The 27,202-nt window shown below is 39.6% G+C and overlaps 1 protein-coding gene across 4 annotated transcripts; it reads right to left on the reverse strand.

Annotated features, from left to right (window-relative positions):
• On the reverse strand, positions 1-26,885 carry CDC42EP3 (CDC42 effector protein 3). 4 transcript variants are annotated; one of them, XM_027641629.1, is made up of 3 exons: positions 26,724-26,885; positions 22,083-22,200; positions 1-2,129 (listed from the first exon to the last, which is right to left on the reverse strand). In XM_027641629.1, exon 3 carries the CDS (start codon positions 1,837-1,839, stop codon positions 1,072-1,074), a length of 768 nt encoding a protein of 255 aa, XP_027497430.1. In that variant the 5' UTR covers positions 1,840-2,129; positions 22,083-22,200; positions 26,724-26,885; the 3' UTR covers positions 1-1,071. The 4 variants fall into 4 exon arrangements, with proteins under 4 accessions (XP_027497430.1, XP_027497429.1, XP_027497431.1 ...); XM_027641628.1 differs by lacking the exon at positions 22,083-22,200; XM_027641630.1 differs by lacking the exons at positions 22,083-22,200; positions 26,724-26,885 and adding an exon at positions 26,199-26,308.
• Between the last annotated feature and the right edge of the window lie 317 nt (positions 26,886-27,202).

The raw sequence follows: 27,202 nt of genomic DNA on the forward strand, positions 1-27,202 counted from the left end.
TAGCAATTTAAAGGGTTTTTTATTGTATTGCACAAGATATTTATGCAATCCATGTAGGTACTGTAATTGAAGGATCCACGTTTCCCAAAACATTAGCTGTTGCAGCACACATCACAAGCATTGTGAATAACCAGTGCCTTCTTCAAAAATTAAAATAATCAGCTGCGAGTTTAAGCATGTTGTGGAAATAAATGAAGAAAAAAGCGAGGAGTATCAATACATATTTCTTTTCAAACACACAAATATACACTTTTCAGAAGAGCACCAATAATGCCAAGCAACTATTTTGATGAGATACTGGATGTGTAGGCCCTGCAGTAAAAAGCCGATATGCATATAGAAAATATATATCAACTTTTAAAATAATTTAACCATAATATCTTGAATGTGTCACTGTTTACAACGTATCATTTCATATACAGTGTCAGGCCCAAGCCTCAGCTTGTGTAAATTTGTGCATACTCATTTAAAGCAGCTGAGACTCTGGACCAGGTGTCCAAGCTGAAAAAGCCTTCAAACTGTTCATATCTGAATATAGGGTGGTAGTATAAGACCAAGAAAGTACTTATGGTGAATTTATAACAGAAATGGTACTATGGAAAATGAAGAAAAACACTGTCAAACCCTCAAACACAAGGTTCTAGAAAGAGGCCTACACGTAAAGTGATGTTGTAATAATTTATAAAAGTGAATAATTAATATCAGTCTCCTTTCTGACACTTAGAGATTCTCCCATATTCAGAAGCCCGTAGAAGTGAACTAACCAAATATCACAATCAGTATCATCCTCAAACTCTGTTTCTTAAGTTTCTGATCATTAATACTGGTACTTAAAAACATTTTATGTTTGCTGAAAATGTCTATTCAAATTCACCTTCCTGATATGAGAATTTATTGTAGTAAAAATCATGAAAAACAATAGGTAAAAAAATAGTATTTTAAGAATATTTTTAGAAAACCCGTCAAACAACTGCAAATACAGCTGATTTTTTAAGTATCTACTTTTGAACTATGGTCTTTTTTGTTTGTTTTTAAGTGAATCACTTATAAAGAAGCAAGGGAGTACCAGTTCTAAGATTTATTCTTGTCCATTACATTGAGGACCTCATCCAAAAGTGAAGGCCCCAAGTCAAGTTGTAGTGAGAGAAGAGAGCCTGCAAGATCTGAGAGGGATTCTTCTGACTTAGTCTTTGTCTTGGTTAGTTCACATGAAAGCCGACCGTCATCAAATAAATCAACTGTTTGCCAATCAGAGCATCGTTCAGAAAAACTGGATGAGTGACTGTCGCTACTATTAGTAAAATGCGACGAAGAACCATTTTGCTCCCATATGTCATCTTTGTATGTTTCTCCATCCTCCATCTGTTTACTTTTCTCCTGCAATTTTTCTTCTATTACTGGCTCACAGCTAAGCCTAGGATTTCTTGATGACCTGATGGATTCTTGCTTTGAACTAAATGTCACTGGTGACAATAAGGGCAAAGTAAGGGCTTGAGAACCACCAATGGTAGGAAGGGAAATAGCATTTTTGAGCACTGGTGATGGAGTTTCTGTAAACATGGATTCAGAAGTGCTGTTTGCCCTTAAGAATTCGCTGTGGAGACCAGACTGGCTAACTCTGGTTTCACCTTCATTTCCAGGTAAAAGCTCATAGTTGCCCTGCAGAAAGGAGATGTCTCCAAAAACATCATGTTGTCCCTCCTTTCCAATGTGTATGGTGTGACGAAAATCTCCAAGTGGTGGACTGATCATATCAGGAGATAAGATATCCCTTAGTTTGAATTTCTTCCCTTTCTTATTGTTAGCAGCTTTCAAGTAGATGGGTGTCTTGGCTGGCATCTTGGCTGTAGACTCTGAGAGAAGTAGTTATTTAAAAAAAAAAAAAAAAAGAGGGGGGGGAAGGAGAAGCCTCTTAGAAAGTCAGTTATTCTCAGAAGAGCTTCAGCTTTATCAATGTTACATCATCATCTTGAACCACTTTTGCACATAAAGTCTCTTTCTTCTAATACAGAGAACTGCGGAGTATGTGAAGGTGAATATCTCCCACTTCAGCTCTTTGCAAGGTAGAGCACAAGTTTCAGGGTCAGTAAGCAACCAAATGCCCTGCTGCTTCCAGAACTTGAGGAAACCTGCATGGGATAAAAAAAATCAGGTTATCATTAATTCATTCAGTTTTGTTTTTAGCAAAACCTGAAATTAGTAATGGTACTGACAGTTCCAGTCTGCGGATTAGCTTTTATGATGTTGTTTCCCTTCATTAGGCAGGATAAAAGAGTTTAGATTAACATGGGCTAGCTAACCTTTCTCTGACTTCATAGCTTTTTTTGAAGTCAGAGTTTCTTAGACACAGTTGCTGAGCACAATTCATCTTCTCCTTATTCTGGCATTCAAAATGCTAGCCTTTGAGAGTACATCCAGAAACACATTTTTAACATTCAACAATGTTAAGTTTTTTGGTAGATATAGGAAGAGTGGCAGAGTCATTCAGGTAACTATTTTGGAAATGGAGTAGACCCCCTTGAATCAGATAACTTCAGATACCTCCATTTAGTGCTGGAACTCTCACAAACTGTCACCAACAACATTTCTGACAATTGTGTCCATTTAAATGGGTAGTTTTAGGTACTTTAAAAAAGAGCTAGTCCAGGTCTTTACAATTCATTAGGAACATCCAAATGTAGATGTCTTAGAAGAGACTGATTCTTACAACTACAATTTTAGACTACATAAATGCTTCATAGCAGTTAGTTATAGCCTAGCCCACAAATTCTGCAGGCCATGAGGCCGCAGTGCCTCAGAGCTGCTCTGTGCAACCAAAAGAAACGATGTTTGCAAACCATGTTGTCCTATTAGAATGTGGTCTTTGAGAAACCTGATAGAGCTAACAAGGGCTAACGGGCTATTGGGTCAACAAGTTATGGAAAAACACTCTTCATTAATCTTTAACAGTGTATTTCTCCCTTACAGTACCAGTTCTTGACCTCCGAGCAATCTCAGAATAAATCCACTTTTTCTCCTGGACATTTTTATACTTTCCTCTATTAAGCCCAAGCACCACGGATCACTCCTCCTCATCAGAATACTCAGCTACAAATCCCTCACACTTTGTCCATCGCCATCCTCACTCTGTAAAGGAGCTTGCAGAAAGACTGCTTTATACAATAAGTGAAGGGAAGCCCTCTGCAACAAGAGTTACTTTTGCTGCCATAATTATCCATGCCCTGGTGGATATTTCCCTTCATCAAATTAAGCCCAGTAACAATAACCAGTTTTAAAAACTTAGTACTGTATGGTTATACACCCAGATTGTCAAGAAGTACTTAAGCATTTTCGCAAATCCTTTAACCCAAGTAATTAGTTCCTACAGTGGGGTACTTAACTGTGCATCACAAGGGGAGCTGGGAATCTAGCCAGGTTAGTGTTTTGGTTTTTTGATTCCCACCAGATATCTACGGCACTTCAGATAACACTGAAAAGCCCTCCCCCCTGCCAAATTTATCAGATGTAAACAGATGAAAGTTAAAATACAAAATAAGCTCAATGTTCAATAATTTCTGAGGGCATTTTATACTTTTAAGATTAATTTTGAAAATATTATTGATCACATCAATCAATTAGAAGCCCTTCAAAGCTTCCTTTTACACAACAAAATGGTACTTTATTAGAACTTACAGAATACTAGGAGATTCACATTACATTCCAAAACTTTGCCAACTTAACTCCATGTCAGTATTACAAGATACAAAAGTAACTCCTAAGATCACTACTTGTGCCACATTCAAAGGGAACAGAACTAATGAGTCAAGTCAGTTACCTTGGAGTTTTAAGCTGTAAAATTTACTGCATTGTTTCTCCCTCTTATAACTGTTCTGCCCAAGCAACCCATTTAGCTAAACAAAATGTCCTCAACTCTAGAGAGAAAACTATTATCAAGCAAAGACAAACGGTGAGGTTGTTTTATGTTCATTTAGTGAACTCAGCTCTATCTCCCTTCACAGAAATAACAGGCCAAATTCTCTCTCATTCTGATTCCTCATTCTTTCAGATGTTTTAATATGGAATGAATGGCAATGTAGCATCAATGTGGTTCAAAGTCATGCTTGTTGGTCAGTAGTTTAAAAATGAAAGACAAATCCTAGTTCATTCAAAGCTTCCATGGCTTCCACCAGTTTGAACGTGTATCAAGTACATTATTACTGAACTCCACAAGGAGATTTAAAGAAACCCTGAAGGACACAATGAAATATGTGAACATGAGGAAATATTAAAAATAAAGCGTAAAATAACTTTAGTGCAAACAGACCATTCTGACATACACGAAAAGCACTTTACTTTATTTAGCTCATAGTTTAGGAGGAAAAAAATGCCAAAACTCTGTAGGCAGAGCAAACTTTTGGGCATCCAGATCTCCTTTAGTTCTTGCGCTACAAGAGAGCCCCAGTAAGGGGCAGTGTAAAACCACACTACCTCAGAGGATGCTGCAAGAGACTCTGCTATCAAGAATTATAATCTCCCTCTATACAGCAGTCCCTTTAATTGTGAAGGCCTTGCCTTCCATTTGGCCAGTGCAAGAGGCTTTGCATTTGAAGACACAAACTTGCACAATTACATGCTTAGTGCAAACATTGTTTTCTCTGCTGAAGACAAAGGTTACTCTTGCTGCAGTTTTCACTAGCCACTGTATCAGAAATCTGCAAATTACGCTCTGTAAATAAAAGGGTTCTCTCCTCAATGGACAGGCTTTCCACGTACAATATAACATAGGTTTCAGAGCAACTGTATTTTGTTTCTGCATACCTATCCTCTTTGTCAACTACTGCCCAAAGGAGTACATATTTTTAGCTACTTCGAACAATTGAAATATACCATAAATCTGGAAACAGTCACTTAGCTGAAATACCATTGTTATTCATATTTCATTTACAACTAAATAAGGAAGAACCTATATCGATACATATACATGTAGTATATGTAGGCTTTTTATTAAGAAAAAAAATATAAATCAAACTTTGGCAAATGAAGAAAAGCTTAACAAGACTAAGCCTCCAGTTCAAATCCTGCAAAACTAGTCAACAAAATTTTCACAGGAATCTTAACACACTCCCTCCATTCAACAAGATTTAATGGAACCACAAGTATACATGGGCTAAGAGAAGGGACAGATCACATTGCAATCTTGATACTAGGCCATACAGTAAAGTCGGTCTTGTCTTAAAGGAGACCTTTTTCTGATCTAACTGCTAAAAGAGTCTCTGTTTTAACTAATTTCAGCTCAGTAACTAAGTGATTATATAGCCAAACTGGAAAGCTGAATAAGAAATTACCAGAAAACCAAAAGTCTACAATCCTGGACTGCCAGCCTATGGTGGAAGACCTTAATTTAAGAGAAAACAACATGAAAGGATTTTTCTTCTGGTTGAAAAGATATTCCTCTCCTAACAAGATCCAAGCATGAGCCAAACCAGAGAAATTTCAGGCCAGTGAAAATTAAAGTTTTAGTTTGGCTATAACACTTTCTCATTTTCATTCCTATCACTTCACACTCTCATTTAAGTGTTTTGCTTGGTAACTCAGTAAAGACTAATATTTTTAGAGGTACTTCTCAATCCTCCTTCTGTCCACTCAGCAATCATCACCTTCTATACAGCTCAAAGCTTTCCATGGATGCCTTAGTTTATTCCACAGTCCATTTTAAAAGGACAGACTATCAGCAAATATCTCAACAGCTAAGTTTGCAAAGCCAGAGACAAATAAGGGTCAAAGTGCAGACTTTTATTTGTGCACAAATCCTAAGAGACCCAGATCCTTAAGCAGTGTCCTAAGCAAAGAAATGATAGAAACAAAATCACATTTCCACAGAGCAGAGCCAGAAGCAACTGTTTGTGCTGGTAGGTCTATGGGCTTTCTATGCGATCCTTAGCAAGGGCTCTGCCTTACACATCACTGACTAGAGGCATGTGAACTTTGGAGAAAGTCCTTTCCAAAGCATAATTTCAAATAACATTGAATTATCTTGTGGAGCAAGTCAGTAGGAGAAAACAGAGTCTGTACATTATTTAAATAATGAAATGAAAATGAAGTAACATAACAAAAGACAGATACAAACTACACAATAAGCTGCTGCAACTTTCCTACGTGCTGAAGTATCTGCAAGCGTAGAAGAATCAGGCTTTAGGGCTTCATTTTAGGTTTTAGCTACCAGTAGCTTTCAGTATGTGAACTGTTAAGAGCATCCTTGTCAACGCTGTTACTTTCACTATACCTGAAACAACATCAAGTGTAAAATGTGTTTTTACAGGTTTTATAACAGGGGCCTGAACTCATGAAGTCACAACTCCTGAATGCCGCAACACAAACTCCCAGCCTAACCAAGTCCTCAGGTACAAGAAAAGCAGCAGATAATGCACTACAAGGCTTACTTCTCACATTCCTGTGGACTTAGGTGTCCATATCAACTATCAGACTCTGAAGATGAGACCACAGGTCTGTCCACTTCTAGACCAGGCCACCACCTCTCTGCTTATAGAGCCACCACCTTCTGAGTAGCTTTAACCAAATCAGGTGGTAACACTTCTCCCTCCAGATTGTTTATAAGAGGCCCTTTGAATTCATCTGTATTAAAGTCAACTTCCCCGATCAGATTAGAAGTCCCTGCCTCTTTGCGTCTCCTTTCAAAGAATTTGCACCTGACTAAAGCTACAGATTTAATTACTTTATAAAAACTAGATTTAATTATTCTATAAAAACAATCAGGCTAATTGCACTTCAGTTCTCTCAAACTGCATTCACCCAACTTTCCTAGATCAAATCTAACCTATTTTATCCTGTTATCATACACATTTTTAGAAAATGAAGGAAAAAATAATTCCAAATCTTTCCCAAAGCTACAGAAGCACAGGTCAAGAGGATGCAGCTCATTAATTTCTCCATTGTCCTGAAAAGATACAGATGCCTTGTGCTACTTGTGAAGACGTTTGTCCACCTTTCTCTTAAAATTCCCTGTACATGCAGACTGCATACGTTCATTTACTTCACAGAGGTTAGTCACCAAAGAAGATGCACCTAAAGTCTCCCCTGCTCCAATCTGGGTCCTGATTAATACAATTAGATATTTTATGTCTTCAACATCTCCTTTCACCCTTTTCTTCTTCAGATTGAATAACACAAGTATTTTACTTTTTCAACATAGGGTATGTTTTCTGGAACCCGGAGAGCTTCTTCGCCCCAACCTCCTTTTCTGGTCTTCCTCCCCTAAGCTCAAATTTTTCTTTAAATATGCTCAAAAGCAAAGACAACTTTCAAGCTGACATCTCAATTTCTCTCTTTCTCCGCATTTTACTTTCAGCATCACAATATTGTTGGCTTATGTTTCATTTGTGGTCCACTAAAAACCTAGCTGCTTTAGTGAGTAACTGTTGTCTAGCTAGATATTCTGTATCTTTTTCTTGGTTATGCCCTACAAGGGCAAAGTCTTCGCACTCACTGCATTGCATTCTACTAACTTCAAACACTTCAAATGATCAGGATCACTTGGAAGTATAATCTTGACCTCTGCAACATACTAGTTTAGCATCATCTGTGGATGCAATAAGCATACATTCCATTCATTCATGAAAATATTGTGTAGTAGCAGAGATGGAAGATAGCCCTGCAGCGTTCCACTCGATATATCCTTCCAGATTATTACTGGCTAAATACTCCAAGGTACAGCTACTTGAAACAGCTTAAATTCTGCTCAGGGGTAAGAAAATGTGAATATGCTCCGTACTACAGATACATTTAAGAATGACAAGGAAGGCCTGGACAACCTCAGAGGTACACCAGCTGGGGAGAAATAATTAAAAAAAAACCCGTGAAGTGACTAATTCATAAGTTGTCTTTGGAAGGGAAAGTGAATTGTAAGAAAAATCATGAAAGGATACATTTTTATTTCCCTTGCTATAACACTCTTTTTTTCCATGTAAATCAAAGACAATAGTATACCAGCTGTGAGCAGTCCACCTGAAGAAGTGTTAATTGCCATTAAGTGTAAGCACAGACAGGGATAGGCTACATACAGTGTCTTTCTCTCCAGGTATCTTCCATTTCTCCAGTATCCTTCTCTTTTTCCCACCCCTAAAACCTACATTCACAAATAAAGAAAAAACAAGTTCCAGAAATTATTTTTAATTGTTGATACCTTTAAATTTTGTCGCTTTTCCATGCCTTGTACACTTTCAAATAAATTGAGCTGGAGTAAATCATATTAACCACGGAAGACGACCACTAACTTTAAACCAATGAAGTACTTGTACATTACATGGAAATCAATTAAGTAATTCATCTATTTAAGAATTTTCATTTTAGCTTGTAAGAAAAAAAACCAAAGGAAAGCCAACCTGGTTTGGAAAAAAAGGAAGAAAAAAGTCTAATTTGAGCAACTGGCCCCAGTCTCCAGTTATTGTTTTGTCCTTTATCAGTCTGTGAGATTACAAAGGCCCTTTATCAAACAGAAACCTTCAGCCTTGTTAAGGGACTTGAATACTAACCAAGTTGTTTCTCAGTCATCCTTTTTGATCGAAGTGAACAGGGGAAATTCCTCATGTGGTTATAGTGGGGGAGTAATTTTAAGCCTTCAGATACATCTCTCCCTCCCTCTCTTTTGAACCACCTCCAATTTTCCAACATCCTTTTCCGAGCAGATCAGAATTAGTAACAAGATTTCAAAACCCTTCTCCCTAACAGCATATACAAGATAAAAATCACTTCTTTCTTCCCATCATCACTGCTTTGTTTATAAACAAGATCATATTTCTGCTTTTATTCTCACCATCTTACAACAGGAATTTTCCTGTATATACAGGGTAGCATTATATTACTAACCATTTCAGAATTCTTTCTTGTGCTGGTATAACAAGTTCTCCAAGCAGAATAAACTACAATGGCCAAAGAAGAATTTGTTATCCTTTAGATTTTATCCGTTTAGAGTCAGCATTCCCATTCCATTTTTTTAGGATGAATATACACATATATTCATCTAATTGACAAATTTTGCCAGCACAACCAGTGGTAGTGCTCGAATTACACTGTCCAGTAAGACTCTATTCCTTAGGAACAATAACAAAAATCCCCCCCTAAAACTAAAACAAACAAACAAAGAAACAAAGAAAAGGGAAAAAAATAAAAAGGCTTTCCAAACTATTGTTCTCCAGCAAATAAACTGGATTTCTATTCTTTAGGATAAAAAGCAATGCAATTCTTCAGAAAAAGAAAACATTTTATGTGAATGTGCTCAGGCTGTAAACCAATAAATCAGTTGACCTTTCTCCATCTTCCTCATCAATATATTTCTTCACCAATGTCCACCACCTGCAAATTTGTACTGCAATAATTTTGTATTTATTAGCAGGCTGCTCATAAAAATATTATGCAGCTCAATGCAGTATAAAAAGATTGTTTCAGTAGAAATGCATCCCTCTTTGATGCTGACTTATTTCTGACATTTATTCTAAGATTCTAAATGTTTTTAAGACATGCTTTGTTGACATTCCAGAGGACTAACATTTTAAAAATCTGGCTGTGATGCAATATTAAATTAAATGCCTTATAGAGTCTGTTTTTGCAGTTGTGCTTTTGACCAGTCATTACAATATCTTAAGTAATTCCTTTTTTTTAGTCAAGTAATTTTTTTCACCTTCCAACAGGTTTCAGTCACAGCTTGCTTTGAGCTTTGAAATATTAGCATCTTTTCTAGAACAATAAAAACCTTTCTTTCTTTTCTTTTCTTCTCCAGAGACAGGGATTTAATGAGCTCACTGTATTTTGTTGTTCACCTCCACAGACTGAAACAGGTCCCTCTTTATTACTTTCTTAGCTTTATTGGCTGGTACATTCATATATATGGATTTAATACCATATAGTTCATTGGCTTTCACAACCATGCAGATTTAGGCATAGTTATATGTCAGTACAAATTCTGGCACGTTAACTAACGCAGCCAGTGAAGGTGAGGTTATGCTGCATCAGACAGACTGTGCACTGAAGCACAGTCACACATTTCCTCCTACTAAGTCACAGACCAGATGAGCAAATAACTGGGAATCATGAACTCATAAGCCACAAGGCAAACAGGCCTAAAAACTTGCCCATCCATTTTCTTAGGCCATAGGGAAAAACATTGTGAAATTTGACAAAAAAAACCCCAAACCCTATAATCTGAGCCTGTGTGCCACCTAAAAGACTGCTCTGGTTGAAATCTCATCTGCTCAGAGAGAAGAAAGGAACATTTTTTAGCCAAAGCAGCTGCCTGACACAACTCAAGGCACGTTCATTTAAGTGTTGATATTGCCACGTGGAAGAACTTGGGAAGATGTGGACTGAAGAAGGCAGTGTTGCCCCTTTTGATGTCAGCCAGCACTCAGATCACTTTAAGCGGATTAACAAATCCACACTACACACCCTTTGTAATTCTGAGCAGGTTAGCATAGATGGCTTTCTCTTAACACAGAGGGTGTAGTTCCCCAGCCCAACTCAGCTCTCAAAGCCGGTTTAAGAAGTTCCCACTCCGGATTCAGTTCCCACTCCGGATTCCTCACTCCTCGCTGCTGGTTCCTGGTTCTGCACTGCAGTTCCTTGTACCCTCTGCGGGCAGCCAGACCTACAAGCCACACTGCAAACTGGTCACAGCAGCAGTTCTCCCCACTGACTCAGTTTACAGTACAGGCTTACCAACAGCTGCAGAGTGCCTGATGGAAATGCTTCAAGAGAGTTGCTGCCAGAAAGGCATTCTCCCCTTCCCCCCTACTGTGTGCACATGTTTGACCCCTCATAGGCCAGCTCAGTACACAGAACTGGGTGAAAACTAACTAGGAAAGGGATGTAAAATCACAAGGCTAGGAGTGAGATTGCTACTTTCAGCCACACCAAGTCATTTCAATAGCTCCACTGACTCTTGAAACATGACTCTTAAAAAAAAAAAAGGAGTTCTGGCAGAAGGGATGGGCAATCCTTAACCAACTCTTCTGCAAGGAAAAAGTGTCCACGGATTCATATCCAGGTTTTATGCACTTCTGATGCAAAAATGGCTTTGTAGCTCCACTTGCTTCTGCCTTAGGGTTCCCAAAACTGCTGTCATATTGAAATGAAGTTTTTCTAACTACAGTTATCATTACTATTTTATGGAAAGCATCTTAACAAAGGCAATCTAACATAAAAGGATCTTGCAAGATTCCAATAAAAAAATCCCCCCACAACCAAACCCACAAAACCCTACCCTGAACTCCCCACCTCCAAAAATCAAATACCCTTCATCTCTAAGTCAAATATTCCTTATCATCTCCTTGAAACACACAAGTGACATAGGAATATCATAATCACCAGTTCTATTATTCAATTCTCAAAGTGTTTCACTTTAAATAAGTATTGACCACTTAAAGTGTCTGATAAACTAGTTTTAAAACAAATTCGAAGGCCAGAGAGCCCTCTATATGCAAAGGCTAACAATGAGGTAGACATATAAAGCTACAGAAAAAATATAAAGTCACACAAGGCTTATTTGTTTTATAATATAGAAAAAGGAGCTGGGGTAGATGGAAGAAAGGAAATGTCTCAGTGGATTACAAAAATCTTCACTGAATTTCTTTTTTAGTCTAACTCATACCCTTTTAAAGAAATGAGATTAAAATCATGAAGTAAATAAAGCTTCTAAAATTTGGTTATCTATATCCAATCCCAAGTAGATTATTAATAGAACTAAAGTAACTGGTTTATCACCCTTAGATGAAACCCAGAAATTATATCTTCATTGCGAGTTTATACTATACTTCTAACAAAACAATTCCACTATTTGAAAGCACTGTTTGAGCAGAGGTAAGTAAGAGTAAGAGGAATAAGCGACAACTAGAAGACATGTCATAATGTGGTGCTGCTCTGCAGCATATCAGTGACACCTACAATATGCCCCAGCTGGCAGGGACACATCACACTGGACAGCAGTGCAGGGGTCCCCACTTCCTCCTGAGATCTCTCTGCCACAGACTTTCTGTTCTGTTAACTTGAGTTGCTTGTACTCAATTGATCAGACTTCTTTTTTCTTGCAATATATCAAGTAGTATCAGGGTGCATTCACTCTCTGTGCCAGTAGTCATATTTCACATACTGCTCCTAAAACCTGGAAGAGTTAATCAGTTTAATTTGAAAGAAATTAATATACTCAGCACTTGTGCAGAAGTGTACTGTCTGAACATTCAGAGTGGCACAGTGGCAATTCAGTGCTAAAGCTAGTTTAGTGATTAGCAGCTGTTATTTCTTTCAAATTCTAAACCTGTGTATTTAACTAAACTGTCCAAAATACTGCTGTCTCAAATCCCACTAAAGCTACCTTCTCAACACTCAGGGTTTTACCTCAGCCAGTACTCAGCACCTATCTTCCCATTACTGCGGCCTTATTTCAAGAGATAAGTAGAGCTCTAAGACACAGCTTAAGCCAAATGGTGAGCGAGACGACAGCCTCTGTATAAGACAAGACTGGACCTTGAGCTTGCATGTGCAGGCAACATGACAGAATAATTAAATGGGTCAGGGAAGCATGTTGTATCCAATGAACCCAAGCAGATCTAGTGTACTGCAAGTCAAGTCCTGCCCTTTGCAGATTTCTGGAAAAGCATTTTGCACACATTCGTTTTCACTCTGCACTCTGCAGGGGCTCCTGCTTAGAACTTTGCCTTGAAACTGCAAGAGAACATAAATCTCTCTGTTCAAAGGTCAATATTTCAAAGTGCTCCAAAATGGTCATTTTGTTTTCAGAAGTAGTGTCAAGGGAAAGCGTATTGGCGGCAAAAAGAAAACTCCTAGTAGGCAGTCACACTAGGGTAATGTAATCATGACTCACGCTCCTCACCCATTTCCTGACTAGGGCTGTGCATGATCAAAAGAAAGCCAGCCACAGTAATGCTGCCTCTCGTTAATGTTAGCCAGCCTGAAAGGATTACAAACTACCAGAAAACAAACTCATTGCAGAGTATCCTATTTAAAGCTTGGTATAAATCGACACTGACAAACACAGTGGCACAACACCAACCAAAACAACTTGCATTTGTTGAGAGAAACAAGTTACAACTTTTCAAGATGAATTCTCTTAACTGAACTGTCTCATGCACTTCTAAAACACGGTAAATCCTTGGGGTGCCTAGGGAGAGGGGATATCCAAGTGCTAGTTAGTATCTAAAGAAATATAAGATACAAGGATCTTTTGAAGAGGATCACACCGAACTCAGACTGCTATAAAACCACTACCTCCTCCCCAGAAAGGGTGTAAAAGAACCCACACATGGGCCAAAGCACTAGCTGGGCTTAAGTGGCTGTCACCTTATAAGAAAAGCACTGCAAGAGGCAATTTCTATCTCAGTGTTCCATCCTGTTGGGCAGCCTGAGTGAAGTGTGCACTTAATGATGCAAATTAGTGTTCATTTGCATAAAGAGTTCTTCAGTAGAAAACAAATTTCAGATCCTTGTTGGCATCTCAGTCACATTTAATTTGTTCCAAAACCCACATTAATGGAAACCTCAAAATTAATCATATATTGCAACAGAAACTAGGCTAGACATTAGGTAACAAAGATGCCAACAGCCAGCTGCACCTCTCTGCAGCCCTCACAGGCCCAGACAGAATCATCTTTAAGATCATCTAGCTCAACAAGACAATTCCTTTCCCTCTCTCCTATCTCAGAAAGAGAGCCCTACATTTGCAGGTCCTGTTCACTCTCTTTTATAAAGGCCAAGTAACTGCTAAACGTGCTCCTCAGTACCAGCCACTCCCAACAAGGGAGATCAAAAGGGAGAGAGATCCTGAAGTTGACCATTAAACATGTAATCCATTGCCAAAACCATTGTCTATAAAATTAAGACTGGTCAGCAGTGGCATTCCACTTTCAGGATACTGAGGAGACCTATGCTAGGTTAATCCAGGCTGCAATAATTACTTCAGAGTTGAGAGAAGCTGGTTTTGAAACAGAGCATACTATACCAAGGCCTTATATTGCATTGTGACACTTGCTGCTAGACTGTTATAGCTCTGTTTGGTTGTCACATGTTTTATTTATACAACTCCTAACAGCCCAGAAATGAGGTGCAAGTGATGCCTTTGGGCATGGATGCACCTCCTATTGACCAAGAACCAGCCGTTACCACATGCTGCAAGTCTTTCACACACCAATTCATACAACTGGTATGGAAAGCAGTGGGGGTTAGGCAGAAAAATAAAAACATAATTCAGGGACCTACTTTCCTAAGTAAAGGGCACGTTTATTTATTTAATCCTTTAATAAGTAGGTAAGATGAAATTCTACCTTTACTACAGGCTATTCAAAGCAAATTTCTAATGGCTCTTGCCATTAGAATTCAAGACATGGGAGCTTAGTGTGGTTTACCATCCTTCAAAAATTTAAGAAAAGATGACATGTTGTAGAGCCCAGGACAGACACTTACAGTGCGGACAAAAAATTCTGCTCAAACACTTGGGGGGTGGGGGGAAAATAACAGCTAGGGAAATAAAACACTACTACAGCAACAACAAAAAAAACCCCACCAAACACCAACTCAGAAAACAAAACCACTGTAAAGACGGTCAGAATCCAAGCCACAGAAGTAAGTGGCCAGGTATTCCTGATTTTCTTAGTGTAGACAAAGGAACAGAAATCAAGGTCAATTTCCTTGTCCTGAGTGCAAACCATATCCTGAAAAAAACCCATAACATACAACACTGTAACAATGCATCAGGATTGCATTATCTTAAGACACAGTGTGGGGCTCTCTTCTCTTGTAAAAGTCTGTACTGTTTTACAGAGATAGCCTTTGCAGAAACACAGGGAAGCAACAAACTTTACCTCCCTGAACCACATAAGAGCACAGAGACAGTACACTCCAGAAATTTAAGAGGGAACTTGCATCCGAGGAGGGCATCAGCAGCTCAGTGTTGCTGTTTCAGTACTGGACCCTGAGAAATTAATAGATAATACAGGACCTGTTCCATAGACTCTCTGGATATAGCTCACACAGGAAGGAATAGAAATATCATAATCAAAACACTTTGAAACACAGTCCCAGCAAAAGACATGTACAGTAACTCCTAGAAGGAAGATATTACCAAACTGGCATTCCTTCTTTCCCTCTGTACATGGGCGCTGGCCTGGATTCACCAGAGGTATGCTCCTTCTGGCTGCAGAAGCAGTGGGGCAGCATAATTGGGCTCCTTCCTCAGAGCCCAAGGAAATCCTTACTGGAGGAAATTATTAAATTGTTCACCAACAAAGATCCATGTTAGAAGCAGTTCATCAACACCCCTATAGCTACAGTCATAGGCTTCTTAAGTTAAACCACATACTTGAGGAAAATGGGATTTTGATATTGTTGGTTTAAGTTCTCTTACAACACAGAGTACTAAATACGGTTTATCCTACAATAATTCGAATCATATATATATCTTCTTAAACAAAAATCCAGCCACAGACACTGCTGTTAAACTCTTCCCATTCCTGAAAAGACCATAACCCATTCACTTTAGAGAACAAAAGTGGGAAGGCAAAGACAATTTAGCATTGGGAAGAGGAAAAAAACTCAAACAACAATGAAAACAAACAAACAAAAAAAATCCGCACCTAGTCAATAAACTAAAACTCTCCAAATACAACACATTAGCATCTTGCAGTAAAACAGTTAACTTTTTTATAGTCACCAGGTTCCCAGGTTAATGGCTCCTGATTCACACCTCCCAAGGTGAGTGTTTCAGACTGTCTGAAACAAGGCAGGTCATTTCACTTAAGGTACCAATAGGGGTTGAAAGAGCATTACATCTTAAAGTGAAATCTCAATTTTAAAAACAAATAATTGTGAATACCTGAAAAATTCAGACAGACTCTTAATCTGCCTTGCATTTGGACTGTTACATCCCCAGTGATTTACTATCCAACAGACAAACTGAGTGCTGCTTTGGAACTTGATTAAGCTTAATAAATATTTGAACTCCCTTAATAACTCTTGCTAGTGATCTTTCTTATGCAGAAGATACAGAAAATTTTCTTAAGCGTTTTTTCCAGATACCAAAATATTCTTCTTGGGCTTTCCACTGAAATTCTGTCATTTGCTTTGTACCTGGAATAAGTCCTTTTCTCCTTGATCAGCCACTTTTTTGATAGCTTTAAAAACAATCAAGATGAATTTTCTTTAAAGTCACTTTGTTCTCTTTCTTTCAGCAGTATTTGAATCAGTGTAACTGAAGTGTAACTACTGCAAATCAGATGATCTGAATCAAAACTCTCGTTTTACAAAATAGATGACAAGATACAAACTGCTCCATCAGCAGTGGAAGGATAGGTCTGTACAACTTGCAATATACACAGCTCCTCTTTCTGACCAGTACATCCACTGAAAATTAAAAGAAAATTCTTTTTTCCCTGTCATGGAATTTCACAGTAGATCAATTATCACTTCTTATTCACCAGCTTAATATGCCTGATTTCATACGAGTTTCTGCCCATTTGAGTCCTCTAAAAGGTACTGTCACTCCCAAGCCAGACTAACGTTACAAAGATAAGTTGTAGCTTTTTCTTCTATAGGCATTAGGACTTGTGGCCTGCATTGCCAGTGAATGCTCTTAAACTCTTCGCTTTCAATTCATCTGTTTCTGTTGGAGAAACCACCCTAAGATGATCTGCACTGCAAGACTGAGGATCAGGGGCAGGAGAGGAAAATCAACAGGTAGAGAATGGAAATGAGAGGAACTGAGCGATTTATTTGAATCTTTGTTATTTTTTTTCTTTTTTTCAAAGAACTGACCATTATCTAATTCAAACAGCTGTGGCAGAGCCAAGAATCATATTGACACAGAACTGGGTAACAACTCAGGAAAGGCCTATAGCTTGTCATAGACAAGTTCCCAATGGTCTGTTCTGGCTTTTATCATTCAAGATATGAAGTACTTTCCCCTACATTCATGGTATTTCTCTTAAAAATTAAATGAAAAGCATTTTTATCTAAGGAAAGCCATACTAAATTTTTAGAGCCTTTCTGTCCACAGATTGTGTTTTCTTGGCCATCAACATGACTATGAAGGTTGAAAGGGCAAATCTCCTGGAAGTTATAAAATGGAGCTCTCATCCAAAATGTTGTGTTTGGAAAGTTCTCATCTTTCAGCACAAAATAGAAATAAAAGACAAAAAAAAGCAGATATCTGTGTTTCACACTACTTCAAATCCTGCATGGAGAACCAAATAAATTCTTTCCTGTGAAACTGCCATGAACAGTTTGAGATCTGGAAACTTTAAAAGCTGTTTCTCCTCTGATGTGCAAGCAGAAGGGCACACATTTCACAGCGACTTAGCCTATTCAAAATGAACAAGAAAAATTTAACATTTTAAAGTACAGCTTTCTAACAAGGGTATCTCAGATGCATGACTGAGCAGAGTCCATGTCCAACTTCAGATACTCGGTTCTGAAGAAAAGCACAATGAAAAAAATTCCATGTGGTTTCACTCACTTTTAGTCAGGAGAAATTGAAATAGTTCTTGAATCTGACAATATAACAGTAATTTCTTTTCAAGCCACATCTCCCATACATTGTTACTACTGTAAAACTTGACTTTGGGATCACATTTGTTCTTCCAGGATATTTATCCAAAAACTACAAACTACAGCTACCTCACCAGATGGACTGAAAGAACACAGAGTCAGAGCACCTGAAAAATCATCTGTTACCATTTCAGTCGAGGATTTTTAATGTACACATATGTACATGCAGACAGCTGCTCCTACTTCCGCAGATAGCACACTGATTTATTACAGAGAGAATATACACAATTTCTTAGATGATGCCTTTTTAACATGTCCACCTACTCTTCAGATGTCTTGAAAGCTTCTATTTTAAAGCTCATTTTCAGTTGTTTATAAATATCAGACATTGCCATTCAAGCCAACATTTACTATCCACATTCTGCAGCAATCTGTTTGCTTATTATGAGGATTAGAAAGAGGTGGAAGAATTTTAACCAAAGTTTTTAAACTGTTTCTCTAACAAGACAATACAGAATTAAATTATGTATTTCTACTCCCCTGCTTTACCACAATGCCCTTTACTCCTATGGATACACCACCCACCAAAATCTGCAGCATTGTTAACAAGTTCTAGCACTTCTGTACTTTTAAAGCTAGTCCTGACCTTAAAAGTTGTACCTGGGAATGTGTCTTCTCCTGTCACTGTGAATCACCAAGACAGGCAATTTTAAGGTGTTAAACTATATCATTTTTACAAGACTCAGTAGTGTCTGCCACCTAGAATTTTCCAAAATCCTCTCTATTAAAAGTACCGCCCCTATAACTTACATTGCTCTACCCCCACAAACAACTCAACAGGCGGGAATAACCATCAACCCAATTTCAGAGGAAGGACAGAACCTTTGCATAAAAACTAGGAACGTGGAACCAGGAGACAGAAAACAGCGGAAGAGGGGAAGGGTAGGTGCAATGAACAAAGACATGTAAGAAGGTTTGATGCCTGAAAATTAGCTGGAATTTAGCAACAGGAGTTATTTTCATGTTTAGATTATTCATTTGGGCATTGAAGCCTGCTTCTTTCCTTGCGGATTATATATTTGAATTATTAGAGATTACCTGAATACACTTAAAAGATTTACACTTGAATGGATATACTATTCATATCAAAGGCAGTGTCAAAAAGCTTCCAACTTTTCTGTTGCTGCTTCATTAGATGCTACTCCTGTCTCTTCCTCCTATACACCTGTCAGTGCATATTTCAGTAATCCAAATATTATACTATGTCACAAAATATCTTATTTTCAATGTATATTCCTCTGCCAAAGTAGAGGCATGGTTGCAGTCTCAAGGTAAAAGAACTACTCCAACTAAAAGTGAAATTAATTCTCAGACAAAAACCTGAAAACTGTCCACAGCATAAATCCCTTGATTGTCTGTTTCAAGAAGTAGGTTTTATTTTTGTCCTCACTCCTTTAGGAACTCCTACAGATTCATAGCCTTCTTGGATTCTTGCTATTGTAACTCTTCTTCAGGACTAGAAGTATGTATTTTTAAGAGAGCTGTACAGCCCACTGTCTTAAAATGGATTACTTTGTTGTCTTTGCTGTTGACTGTTGACCTCAGGGGATCTTATCTAAAAGACTCTGGAGGCTGAGATGGGTATTCATCATGCCTGAAGGTACACAGAGGTAAAACCACAAGAATATAGCCTCCCTCTCCACTAAAATCATACCGTGCAAGTGGGGAAGGGACATACAGAACAGAGCAGCTGCCATACAAATTACTGGTCTGCTCAGTCTCCACTATCTTGTTCCTAACAACAGATTCTCTATTCAGGCTGTACAACTTCTCTGTAGCACTGATTACTTTGCATATTATTAATAAGAAACAAGTTAGACAGATATGATAACAGTAACAATCCAACCTTCTCATTTAAGATTTTCATCAAACCAACTAGATGCTACAATTGCCTTCCAGGCAAGATGATCAAATTGAGCAATCTATTACTATAAATCCGTATTTCTGTAGCATCAAAGCCCTAATCACAAGCCAGGTATCTGGTATATTAAGAATTATGCAGACATAAAATGACAACTACAAAATCTCACAGAAGACAGTTCTTCATTTGTTGCATCTTTTAGGGATATTTAGCTTTACAACAGAATTGTTATTGGTATGAGCATCACCTCCCTTCTATTTCACCTTCCCATTCCAACTCTTTGGACTGAAATAAAGTACAATTCTGTATGCCATATATGCAACCTATGCATGGACATGCCACTCCATTCTTCACTTCCATATTCCCATCTGTTTTTTAAACATCCAAGCAGAAGAGATCCCCAGATGCACTACATCTTATCATCTTATGAACCATGGTTATTATTCCAAGGTCATCTAATAGAGGAGCCACAAGCAAGCAAAGAATCAGCTTAAACTTGATGAAGAGCAGTGATCTTTCGCATCTGGAGCAGAAACATGTGAGCTGCATCTGACATGCAGGAAAATCAATGGCCCTGTTCTTTCCTCTTTCACTTACCATCTAGCTCTCCTGCTGTTCAAGCCTTAAATTGGGCTCACCCCTAATATTATTTCTAGCAGCTACACTTCCTTAAAAGAAGGGAAACACTACATAACCACATACCATCTTACAAATGAACACAGACAAGTCATGGAAAAGGTAAAAAAAAAAAAGAGTGCCTTTGTAGGGACCACAGAGCTGGGGAGAAATAGCATGGCTGACCTTTACATCAAACTACAAAGGGCAGAATCTGCATCATCTTTTTCCTTCACCCTCACTGTGGCACGTGTAGCTTTTAGTGTCAGAGACGCTTTTGTTTTTATTCTTTGTGGTTACAGAAACATGGTTAAGAACCAATGAGTCACATGACTGCTTCAAATGACAGGGAGCTCATAAAATTCAAATTGATTAAGCTATCATTTGAAATCTGAATATTGAGAAGACTGACCTAACCATTCTCTGGAAATAAATTTTAACCAAACTGAAACTATGCTTTAGTTCCCAAAAGACAGTTTATCAAATAATCCAAAAATAAAAGACCGAAAATTAAAATTGATGGCCATTCCCTAAGAGAATTAATCATTAAAAGCAGTGGCAAGAGTGCCTGAACAAGATGCTGTTTCTAAATGGTAGTTGTCACATAGAAGACAGAAGACAGAAGGTGTGCATCTCAAGCATGGCAAATGGGAGAGAAAAAGCAAACCAAAACATTCATCTTAAACTCCACCACATTTTGGACTAGTCTTTGCCTGCAGATCTAATTTACCCAATCTCATGAATAAACAGAATTAAAGTCAAACTAAATTAAAATATATAATGAATCATATTAACTGAGGCAAAAGGTAAAGTTAGAGGTTTCTAAAAAATACGTAGACCTTCATGAAAGAGATACATTTAGGCTTTACTTAAGTAGGACTGAAGATACACGTAAGAAGGAATAAAGAATGGAACTTGTTTCTTATCACAGTATCTTGATTAATACAATTTAAAAGGTTAGATTTAGGAAGTATTACAACAAAGAATATATAAAAAATTGTTCTGGTATCATAAGGATTTTTTTAAGGTTCTAAATTACTAAAGTATTAATTTTGTGTAAAATTTAAAATCTTTTTGAATGACTTCTTGATGATAGAAACGAAATATGGGAAAAAATAAAAGAGCAAGAACATAAATGTGCGGCAAAAATCCCCAGCAACACTGGCATTACGTTCCTGTACATCACTTGGGTACTAGTCCATCATTTAAGTGCTAGAAAAAACAAACACACAAAAAAATCCTGTCTACTACACAGGAACTGACCCAGCCATATGGCTTGAGAAAGTCACCTTCTTAAAAGTCAATAAGGAGCTTTAATAGAATAGAACAGAGAAAGTGTTTATCGAGACAACAAGATCCATGCACCTCTTCTTTGCTAAAGACTTATTACTCATACGCTTACAGGTATCAGGGTTTCTCCTAGTGAAGATGATGACTGAGAACTCTGCTGGTTAGAAAGCTGGTTTCACAACCACTTAGGAGAAGTGCTTCATAGATGCTGACTGTGGTGGCAGCAAAGCACCTTTGATCTTCTTTGCAGAGTATCACTGAGAATTATGAACCCCATAATTAGAAATATCGTACGTAGCACTGAAGTTACAAAGTCACAGAACGCAAAGTAAGAAAATCCCAAGACTATATTACATTACATGTCCAATCATTCTTTGGTTCCTTGACCATCTGCACCACCCAAAAGGACTATGACAGAGCAAGACTTTCAGCTTTAGCCCAGAATTTCGAACAGATCCTCTCTTTTTGCTACTTCTCATCTCATTCACCCCACATACTGTTTAAGGTAAGAGGGCTATGAGAAATAACATGACCATAATGCACTTATATATGTATCACCATTTTCTGCAGGCTTTTTCCAACTTACGAATACTTGCTTTCTCCAGCATAACAGGCTTTAGGGTTTTTGGTTTGCTTGACTTAAATGTTATACTGTACGGACTTAAGTCAACTCGAAAAAAATGAAATTTCAGACTAATAATTTGCTTTTACTTACTATTTTTATAGTAGTGTCTAATATTCTAATAGGAAAAACCCCACATGTGCAATGAAGACTCAACACCTGTTTCCTTTGTTTAAGGCACAACACAAATCTTCAGATGCATTTAAAATTCCTACAGCATAACAGTGAGAAAGGGACTTGAAACATCTGGTATTTCAAAGGGACAGGAAAAAAAAATACTATTTTAGGTCTTTTAGGCAAAGACATGAAGTAATATTTATTTTTAGAAAGTTCTCTACAGATGACTTGAAAAAAATTAATTGCCATCTAAATGCATCTAAACAAACTTGCAGACTTGACTAAGCAAGTCATACCTGGTTTCAGCTCATCAGTTCTTGTATCTCTACAGAAGGTCAATTGCTGTTTACACGTAACCACAGAAAAGTTCACTTAGCTCATTCAGAATGAGCCCCAGCACAGTAACTTAATGTATCAGTCCATTTAATTTCTTATCTGACTTGTTCCCCGTTGACCTTTATGATAGAAATCAAAGCAGTGTATCAGACTTGGTGAGCTTTCTTCTATTATTCAGTGTAAGTAAACAGTATGAACACAACATTTGCATAGTTAAGTTGTATGTTGTTGTACCACCCACAGCGGGGGCTGAAACCCTTAATGTGGCTCCCTGGCATTCAAGAGATACTAATCATCAAGCTTTAAGAGTATTGCGCAACTTTCATGATTTCAAAGGTAAGTATAACAGTAATTCAAATTACTTGTTCTAAATATACATTTCAGCGAAATAGTCCTGCATAAAAAGCTACAAAGATCATGAAGATGTAATTTAGTTTGAGTATTTAAAAAACACTTTCACATTTTCAGATCTTTGGGTACTAAAAAGCGCTACTTGACTGTAGGTTTAGCCCGTAAATGGCCTGCAAATGGCTTATCTCCCCTCTTTAAAAAACAAAAACACAACACAAAAAGGAATCAAACACATTCAGCAGTTCCCTACCCTCTCTAAAGAAAAATCTCAGTTGCTTACTAGCTGCACTCTTGCGGACTTAACTAGTGGCAATACCATAAGACGAACGTTTGTTTCTATACTTGACTATTTATTCCATAAATGTCAATGAAACCTAAGTAAAGGTATAAATATATCTCGTCACCCTGGCCGACTCCATCCATTTGTAATCATCTCATTATATCTTGGCAGTGTGTTTTCTGAAGCTTTACTGGTCTTGATTTAACCCTTGAACTATGAGGAAGCTAGTCTTCTTGTCAGCCAGGTCCAGCTGCTCCTGTTTAGAGACACCTTCCCAGCTGCATCTTTGCTCAGTAACCTTATGAAGGTAAATTCATAACATTGTAAAATACTGTAGGCAATGCTTATCTGCATGAATGTCATCCAGAAATCTTTCTTATTTTAACACAGCACTAAAGGTGTGTCTCTTCATCACGAGGTTTACCTGAGCTTGTACTCATTCTGCCATCCTCCAAAAGCCTGTACTCTGTAGGTGGTGCTTCAAATCCGTTCTCACTGCTCTACCCAGACATCTCCTTTCCCTGGCTAGCAACTGGTCTGCTTTGTAGTGAGAGGAAATAATTTAAAAACAGTCTGAACACAATTCTTCCCACATCCTCATTTAAGTTCAGGCTTGAGTTTATTAGGGAAATTCATCTTGCTATCACACAAACTAACAAACACAGGATATACCTTCAGCCGACTGCCATTCCTGTAAGTGCTCTACCCATGGGGATACCATGGCTATTAGGTACAGACCACCCAACTGGTTCAGTTTTACCACTGGGGGAAGAAGAGGTAGCCAGCTCTCCACAAAATGGTGAAGACCTTGAGAAAATACATTTACTCTGGCTTGATCAATGTAAGAGGAAAGAAATGATGCTTTTGCTTCATTGTTTGCTACCAAAACAGTAACATCTGCATGCAGGAGGGTGAAAGCCTGGTTTTGATCTTTTGCATGATTGTAAAAGGCCAAACAGGCACCAGGTGACCCAATACACAGCAATTCTGCCAAATAGGGTGTGGAATGGGAGGAAGAACTGGTCAGAGAGCATCGCTGAGCCCCTGGGACACAGCCTCACTGACAAGAAGTGAAGAACTTGGTGGCAAATTCTGCATGGCAAAGGGAAATTTGTTTTTAAATGTGAGTTCCCTTTCCTGCCCCAAACTATTTCTCAAGACTTGGGCAGAGGACCAGAATTTCTTCTATAAGGAGCCACCTAGCTTAGAAGACTATAAACCAAAGCACCATACCCAATTATGAAAAGCTGAGAGCAAAACATGTTTTGCCATGAACAGTGGCTTCTGTTGATTACTGTAAAGCTGATATAAGTGGTTTGGAACAGTTTTAGACGCCTCTTTGAAGTCAATGTGACATTTAGCCACAGCATTTAAATAGGGATGGTGCAGAGCCACACTGCCTCAGGGAAAGAGTGGCTCTGAGCTGCCTCTTAGGGTGATATCCATCTCTTTCCTTTCTAAAATTCACCCAGGCCACCTCCTGGTGATCCTGGCTGGCTTTACCAATCACAGAAGACAAGCAGAACCACTGAGGTAGTTTCTGCAGCCAGATTTCTACCTCTGTGGATGCACAAGAGCACAGTAACTGTGATTATCTTTAATCTAAGGAGAAGATAGGCCCCATTGTTTCCTTCCCAGATACCGTTGGCTTATGCTGAGGCCAGGAAAAATCATTCCCTTCAGTACTATCCTACCACCGAAGAACCTGCTCAGTTCCTCTCCTCTGTATGCTGTAATACAAAACAAATGTTCAAAGCAAGGAGTGTCTTGAACATATGAGTTTTCTCTTACTTAATGTTTCTGCTGAAAGGCTATTTTTAATATGCCATAGAGCTCAAGTAGATCTTAAAGCTAACGCTAAAATAGGCTCAAGCCTTTCACTTTAAAAATAAATCCTTGCAACAGTAATCACCTGCTGATACATGCTTTTATGTTTAGCCAGCTGCTGAGATGCCACATCTGTCACTTCTTGCTTCCAGAAATGCACTTTCCTTTTCTGTAGGGAAGGAGAAAATTCAGCTCCTAGAATTGCACTGAGTATCATGATGCCTTTTTTGGTATCTCTGTCATTCCTCTAAACATCTGAGCCATGGTACATGGATTATAAGATTTCTGGTAGTGTGTATCTAAGGAATTTTTCAGCTTTAGATTTTCATACCTTAAACCTTTTGATTTTTTTCCTCTACATTTTGCTGAACAATGTTACATCCTTACAATATATTCGTAACTGAAAATAATGGTCCATGAGTGAGGAATTTCATTTGCGGGAACATTCTTTGTCTCCCTCCCTCAATTATTTTTCAAAGGAAAGTAAGAGATCAGGATCATATTTGTTACATTATGCATTTCATAATAAAATCTCTTCCTATTTTTAAAATATAACAACAATCTACAGTGACGCAAGTCCTAAATTAATTGCTTCCTCTATTTTGGTCTCTTTTAAATTTCAACTGAAAATAAATCAAGTCCTTCTTATTAATCTACAGCCCGCATTTCTTCATCAGCAACCCAACGCAAATTCTTCTTGAGTTCACGACTTGAACCCTTTGCTCCACAACCAGCATCAATCCGGGCCACTGACTTGTTCCAAGTGTCCTGCCTGCCCCCGGTCCAGGTCTGGGTCCCGGTCCAGCCCAAGCCCCAGCCGGGCATGCAGTGGCGGCGCACTCAAGCGCACGGTTATTCTTAGACTCGGGTAGGAAGGTGCGGCAGGGGAAAAAGGGGACATCCCTCACAAAAAAACCGCAGGCTGTTTCAGGGGGATGTACGCTAGGTATGCCTTCTGCCTCCAAGGCAAGGACATAAAATCAGGTATGCCAAAATACACTGAGAAGGAAGTTTAAACTAATTGTAGGAGCGAATTTCAGCTCGGAGTTTCAGTGATGTAGAAACACCCCGAGAGGTCTTCGCGACATCTCGGGCACGAACCCCGCGAGCAGCCAAACACGATCATTAATGGATACTCTCCTACCCACCCCAAAATGCGTCGCCTCCCTCCCTCCCAGCCCCTGAGCTGGCGCTGCGGCTCCGCCGCCGCTCCGCGGGGCAAGAGGGGCAGCGCCGGGGTTCGGAGGCGCAGCCCGGCCCGGCGGCCCTCCCGCCCCGCGCCCCGCTCCCCGACTTACGGCGCTGCCGGCGGCTCCCCCGCCGCTCCTCCCTCCTGGGCTACCTCCCTCCCGCCGGTGCGGAGCCAGGAGGGCAGCGGGGCCGCCCCTCCGCGACTCGGGGCGAGCGCGGCACCTGCGAGCGCCTGTCAGTGCGCGGGCGGTGGCGCCCCGTGTCCCGGGGGCGGGCGCGGGGCAGCGGGCGGCGAGCGGGGCCGCGGGGAGGCGGCGCTGCCGCTGGCGCTGCGGGCGGGGAGGGCGGGCTGCAGGGAAATCCTGGCACCGCGGAGCGCCGCCTGGGAGGCGGGCAGGGAGGCCAGGAACAACCACAATAACAATAAAGGGGTTTTGCCTTCCCGCCCCCCCCCCCTTTTTGTTTTTCTTTTTTTGAGCTCATTGCCGAGGTGGCGGCGGGATACCTTCCCTACACCCCAGCAGCGCCCTGCTAAAGCCCTCGGGTGGGCAGCCCCCGTCCCCCGAGCACGGTCATCTCGGAGGTGTGCTTAAAAGCTGATGATTTTCCCCCTCAGCCCTCTTCCCCCTCACCTCCTCGACTCCCCGATCCTTCGGGGTGAGGCTCAGCCCGGTCTCCGCCCGCTACGCTCATTCATCCTGCCTGTCCTCCATTATTTACGCGTTGTTAAGGAGCGCTCGGGCTTCCACGACTCCGCAGTCTGCGATTTGCAGGTAAACGGCAAACACTGCGAGAGCTGGGGAGGCGCAGGGGCGTCTCCCCCCGCCCAGCGGCGGGGCCGGAGCGGGGCGGGGGAGCGCTGGTGCTGAGCGGGGTGCTGAGCATCCAGCACCGGCTCCGAGGGACCCACCGCGGCCAAGCGCCCTGTAGCGAAAGATTTAAGGGCACCTGCCCATCTGTTTTATACAAGTGAAACTGCCTTGCCCAGAACGGGAAAGGGCTCAAAATAGCTGTTGGCAGTCCAGCAGGTTACTGACTAGGAAGCCCATAAATACTGCGCTGATGTTAAATTTTTTACAAGTTCCCTGCTTAATCCAAATAGAGACCCCTC

This window comes from Corapipo altera, unplaced genomic scaffold (genome assembly GCF_003945725.1).
Source record: "Corapipo altera isolate COAL_440 unplaced genomic scaffold, ASM394572v1 48b, whole genome shotgun sequence".
Lineage (NCBI taxonomy): Eukaryota > Metazoa > Chordata > Aves > Passeriformes > Pipridae > Corapipo > Corapipo altera.